This window comes from Trachymyrmex cornetzi, unplaced genomic scaffold (assembly GCF_001594075.2).
Source record: "Trachymyrmex cornetzi isolate Tcor2-1 unplaced genomic scaffold, Tcor1.1 scaffold190, whole genome shotgun sequence".
In the NCBI taxonomy this organism is placed as follows: Eukaryota; Metazoa; Arthropoda; class Insecta; order Hymenoptera; family Formicidae; genus Trachymyrmex; species Trachymyrmex cornetzi.
Genome location: NW_017296528.1, coordinates 70,655 through 76,443, shown reverse-complemented (window position 1 = coordinate 76,443; position 5,789 = coordinate 70,655). Strand labels below are relative to the sequence as shown.

General features: G+C 50.1%; 1 protein-coding gene across 1 annotated transcript; it reads right to left on the bottom strand.

The window, feature by feature from the left end:
- Positions 1-79: 79 nt before the first annotated feature.
- Positions 80-1,027, bottom strand: LOC108759501 (uncharacterized). The gene has a single exon (XM_018504976.1). It carries the CDS (start codon positions 1,025-1,027, stop codon positions 80-82), a length of 948 nt encoding a protein of 315 aa, XP_018360478.1.
- Between the last annotated feature and the right edge of the window lie 4,762 nt (positions 1,028-5,789).

The window sequence follows — 5,789 nt, the reverse complement described above, 5'->3', positions numbered from 1 at the left end:
GCCGGAGAGAGTCCGGATCCCGATCGGCCAATCACAGCCCGTTAACCGGGCGGATCCTCAACGGGCGACAGAATTTTCTCTATCGCCGGGGCCCAATGGTGGCGCGCCCTACGACCGTGTTTCCCGGCACGTTCTCCACTCTCACCGGGACTCCCTCCCGAGCTCTCTCCTGCTCCTTTTTCCTCCTCATCACATTTTCACAAAAAATGAAGAATGCCTTCCTTTTTATTCTCGAGAACAGTAGACCTCTCACGATGTTCGGCGTCGTGAGGTCCTGTCCCATCGCCTCGGTCAGCCTTTTTCTGTCGTCGCTCCATGCAGGGCAGTAACGGAGCGTATGCCGCGCAGTGTCGCACACAGCACCGCAGTGCCAGCACCTCGGGGTTACCTCCTTAACAATGCGACACAGGTACCGGCCAAAGCACCAATGACCAGTGAGCACCTGCGTCGCACGGAAGGAAAGGCCAACTCTGGCAGCCGCCCATCTGTCCAGATGGGGGGCGATGGCTTTGACCAGAGGGTCGCCTCCCAGCTCCCGCTCATTCAACCATGACCTCCATCGGGTCATCATTCTGCCCCTCGTACGATTCCGCACCAGCTGCACCGCCTGCGGCGGGACACTCTCCACCCCGTGTACCTCTTTCAACGCGGACACTTCCGCATGCTCTTCCGCGTACATGAGTGCGACCATCTCGAGCAGCGGCGTACCCGTGAGCGCCGTAACCGTCGTGTGCGAGGCTGTCTTGTACGCTCTCACCACCCTGCCCACGGTCCTCCTTTGCACCCCGCGCAGAATCGTCCGTATGCGCCGGCTGTCCGCGGCGTCCCCAGCCCACATCGGGGCACCATACAACACGATCGAATTGACGACACTCATGTAGAGCCTCCGCACCTGTTCCTTGGGGCCGCACAGGTTTGGCATAAGCCGACACAAATGGGCCGCCATGCTCTCCGCCTTGGGCGCCAGCGCGAGGAAGTGAGCCTCAAAGTGCAGACGGCCATCCAGCACGAGTCCGAGGTATTTCATGGTGGAGCCGACCCTTATTACCGTTCTCGCCACTCACCAACCTTTTTTTTGTGACGCAGGGGAAATGCGTTACGCATCCCCGCCTCCCCCGGGGGAGGAAAGCGGGGTATGTGGGACTCTCTCCTCGGAACTGCTGTTCCGAGGAGCCTACCCACTAAAACCCCTGCGGGCGTACCTAACCCGGACATTTGGGGTCCATCCGGGAATTTCACATCTGTAGTACTTCCGGATGGACCCCTGTACTTATACGTTTAGCCGTATCCTGTTCTTATATACATGAGAGTGTGACGACGCTGGCGACACACCCTCTCTTTCCCTTACCCATCTCGTGGGGAACATGGACCCCCGTTCATGTCTCCATGGGTCTTCCCCTCGTAGAGCCAAAGTTTCCTCCGGCTCGGCCTACGAGTCCACCCTACTTATGTCTACTATTCTTGAGGCCAGTGACCCTGCTATTCAGTGTCACCGTTTGCCTCCTCCTGTTAGCTTTTAGGCTTGTGGGCCGCAGGGAGGGTAGACCAAATTATAGATGCAGAAGCTCCTGCGGGTTCGATGAATACATCAGTTATATTCATATAGCTGTCCCGCTAGTCAGTACAGCTAACCCACCTATCTCAGTAAGACTATATCCCCGCGTTTGTTTCCTACCTCTCTCTCACTCACCCTACCCCTCCCCCTCTACACTCACTTTCCAGCCCTAACTCATGCGGAGACGCCTACTATCCTAACCTATATAGTCTATTTTGACTAATCTATCTTACGTATAATACGTGATGTTTAAGTAGGGAGAATAACTCCCTCTCTCGCTCTCTCTACTGCCTCCTTGCTCGTCATGATCCTCTCGCAAAAGGTATAAAACGCCTGTTTCCCTTCTTCCCTTTTCATTGCTCTAATTATTGTCCTCAGTGATAGGTCTGCCCCTATCACCCCCCGTAATTTCGCCCGTTTGCCATCCCACGCGGGGCAATATCTCAGAGTGTGCTCTGCGGAGTCGTTTGTGGCATCGCAGTGCCAACAACTATTTGAGGCCTCCCTTCCGATCCGACACAGGAACCTCCCGAAGCAACCGTGCCCCGAGAGGATCTGCGTCATCCGGAAGGAGAGGCCTACTCCAGCGTTCACCCAGTCCGCAAGCTGTTCCCCTATAGCCCTAAGGATTGAGTCTCCATTTTGGATCATTTCCCTCAGCCCTAGTTCCTAATCAATTTTCTTCTAGAGGTCTCCTTTATAGTATTCAGATCGTTATTCTGGATCGGGATACCTCTTTCCCTTAGGTTCGTCACCCTTTCGTATACCTCCTCGTAGTATAAAGCCTCCAACTCTAGTGGTGGTGCTCCTGCTAAAGCCGAGTTAACCGCATGCGATGTAGTTTTGTAGGCTCTGATCATTCTTCCGGTGATCCTACGTTGGGCTCCTCTCAATATTTGTATTGCCTTTCTGTTGCCTTGTACCTGGTAGGCCCAAATCGGGGCCCCATACAGTACAATGGACCTAATAACGTTCATATAAAGCTTTCGAGCCCTGTCATTCGGTCCCCCCAGGTTTGGAAGTAGCCTGCTCAAGGTGTGGGCCGATCCCTCCAATCTTGGTGCTAAGTTCTCAAAGTGTTCGGTGAAAGACCATCTGCTATCCAGAGTTAAACCCAGGTATCTCATTCTTTGTCCTACCGGTATTTTCAATCCTGCTATATTTATTGTTGTATTAGCCGGTCTTCCTCTTGTATAGAAACCCACGATTTCTGTCTTGGAGGGTGTCACCTCCAATCCCATATTTTGGATTTTCTGTATGACCGTTCCTGCCACTAAGTTTGCTTCCATGGTTACCTCCTCCCAGTCGTCGCCAGACACCAGAATAAGGGTATCATCGGCGTAGCATATGATACAGCATTCTTCGTCTATTTCCTTCTTCATTATATCATCGAAGCCTATGTTCCATAGTAGAGGCCCCAATATCGATCCTTGAGGGACTCCTCTATGCACTCCTCTTTCTCCCAATGTCCCATTGTCCTTGGGGAAAGAGAGGTTCCTATCGTTTAAGTAATTTCTTATTGTCCTTCTCAGATATGGTGGTACTCTATGTTTATTTAATGCTTTTCCTATAATCCCCCATGGCATGGAATTAAACGCGTTCTTTATGTCTAATGATACGCCGATTACTACCTTCCCCTCTTCATGCGCTTCCTCCATGTATGCTCTGGCTGTACTAATTGCATCAATTGTAGATTTACCTCTTCTAAATCCGAACTGTTTGGAGTTTAGGTTCGGTCCTCTGTTATTCAGGTGCGATGTTATCCTTTCGGAGATCACCCTTTCCAGCAATTTGGCCTTATCGTCCAATAAACAGATTGGACGATATCCGGCCGCCTGATCTGCTGGCTTGTTGTGCTTTCTGAGAAGCATCAACTTTGCCCTTTTCCACCTGTTCGGGAATTTTCCTAATTTAAGACATGAGGAGAATAGTGTTCTCATTTCCCTAGCCATCTCTGTTGTAGCAATCGCCCATGCCTTGGTAGGCACTCCAGACGGTCCTGGTGCCGCGTCTTTTTCCATCATCCTCTTTGCTGCGAGCATTAATTCCTCTTGCGAGACTTGGAGCCCTTCGTTCCATGCCGCTTCTCCTTCGTCTGGCAATTCAGGTTCTCTCCAGTTGTCCATGCCCGTGTCTGGGAATAGCCCTGTGAGAACTCTGTCCAACGTTGTTCTGTTCAGGGACTCGGTGAATGGCGGGACCCATCTTCTCAACTTGTTCATTACTGCCTTGTATGGGTGGCCCCATGGATCTTCGTTTAACGTGAGGACGAAGTCTTCCCAGGACTTCGCCTTTGCCTTCCTTATTGCTTTCCCAAAGGTGTCTCTCGCCATTCTGAAGTCGATCAAATGAAGTTCTTCGTCTTGATCTCCTCTTCTTCTCCTCATTCTTCTTAGTCTTCTTCTTGCAGACGAGAGTTCGTCCCTAAGTTGTTCTAATTCCGCCGACCACCACGGCATAGCTTTCTGAATTCTCGGGTTATTCTTCGGCATAGCCGTGTTACATGCGTCATTCATTATAGCTTGGAGTCTATTAGCCCTAGCTTCGATTTCCTCTTCTGTTATTTCCTCGGTCACATTTAGTTTGGACCAATCGCTAACCATGATTGCAGCGGCTAGCATATCCTTGTCCATTTTTTTCGCTGCCCATCTTTTTTGTTGTGGAAGTTGTTTTTTCGTCCTTTGCATTCTAAGTCTAATTTCAATTTCTATATATCGGTGGTCCGTTTTACTTTCACGGTCAGATACTTTCCACGACAGGATTCTCCTTGCTGCCACTGGGGTAGCGAAAGATAAGTCCACAATGGATTCCCCCGTGAATCTGATGCAAGTACTTCTCCCGTCCTGGTTTAGGCAGCATAGGCCGAGACGGCTAGCCCACTCCACCACCATCCGTCCTCGTAGGTCCGTGGTTTTCGATTGCCATAAGGCAGCCTTGGCATTAAAATCTCCTAGAACGTATATCAAGGAATTGTCCAATTGCTGTATCCACCCTTCCATTTCCTCTAAGGCTTCTTCAAATACCCCCGCATCCAGGCTGGGAGGCAGATACGTTCCTATTATGATCATGTCTCCCCATCTTATTGATGTGTAGTGTGTACCACTTCTGAAAGGCGTGCAGGGAACAGGGTTTTTTGTTCGTCTCCACGTTATAGCCACCGATCTGTTGTCATTTCCCGTCCAATGGGGATGATTTTGGGGAACCATGTATGGTTCCGATATCACTGCTACTGCGAATTCCCCCTCCGCCATCGTTTGGAGAAGGATATCATGCCCATTTCTAGCATGATTTATATTGGCTTGGAGGACTTTATTGCTCATTTCTGTTTGTATCTTGTTGGAGTCCTCCTTCTCCTATTCCTTCCTGTTCCAGAGTCTTCTGTGTAACCGGTGTCCAATCGTGTCCCTTCTCTGGCCAATCCTTGGCTTCTTGAGGTATTTGAGAATCAGGAAGTGTTTCCACCCCTATTACTTCTGTTTCCATTTCTTCCATAATTCTTAGATCTTCCACCTTGTTACTGTCTTTCACACTGCATTCGGCCATGTGTCTTATGATGCTGGCTTCTCTCTCTTTCCCTTCTTGTGTGTATGGAGGTTTTTGTGACAATCGTCCACTTCCATGGCCAGGTTATCCCTGCTTCTGTTCTGTCCTTGTGTGGACTCCCTTGGATCCTGTCTAGTTTCCTTTGCGGTCTTCTTTTTAATTACAGGAGATTTGCAAGCTGGCCCGCCCATTCTGTGTTCTGCCTTTAGGTTCCTCGAAGCACAGATTGGACAGTGAGCCTGTTCTGTGCAATCCCTAGCTAAGTGGCCAGGTTGTTCACACCTGTAGCACAGGGCACCTCTGTCTATCTCGTTTTTGCACTGTGTCCTAACATGTCCTGGTTCTAGGCATTTGTAACACTGATTTATCCTTTCCGGAAGTAGTTCAACTCTTACTGTTACGTCCAAACCCTTGGAAAATTTTTGATTGTTTGTGATCCTCTCGGAGAATAAAAGGAGCGGAAACGGTGAGGGTACTTGAAAGGACGGTCAGATGCTTTTCTCGCAGGTACCCGCACGGAGGCGAGTACCGCAAGTCGAACGCACCTCTTTTGTGCTCGCTTCGGAATATGGGTCAACGTCCTGTAAGGACGCTTTAACACCTGTTTCCTACGAACGATGCGGTCGTTGGTCCAAATTTTGAGTCAAGGAATCTAATCCTTTTAACTCGGGACTGGACCACGTGCGATCTC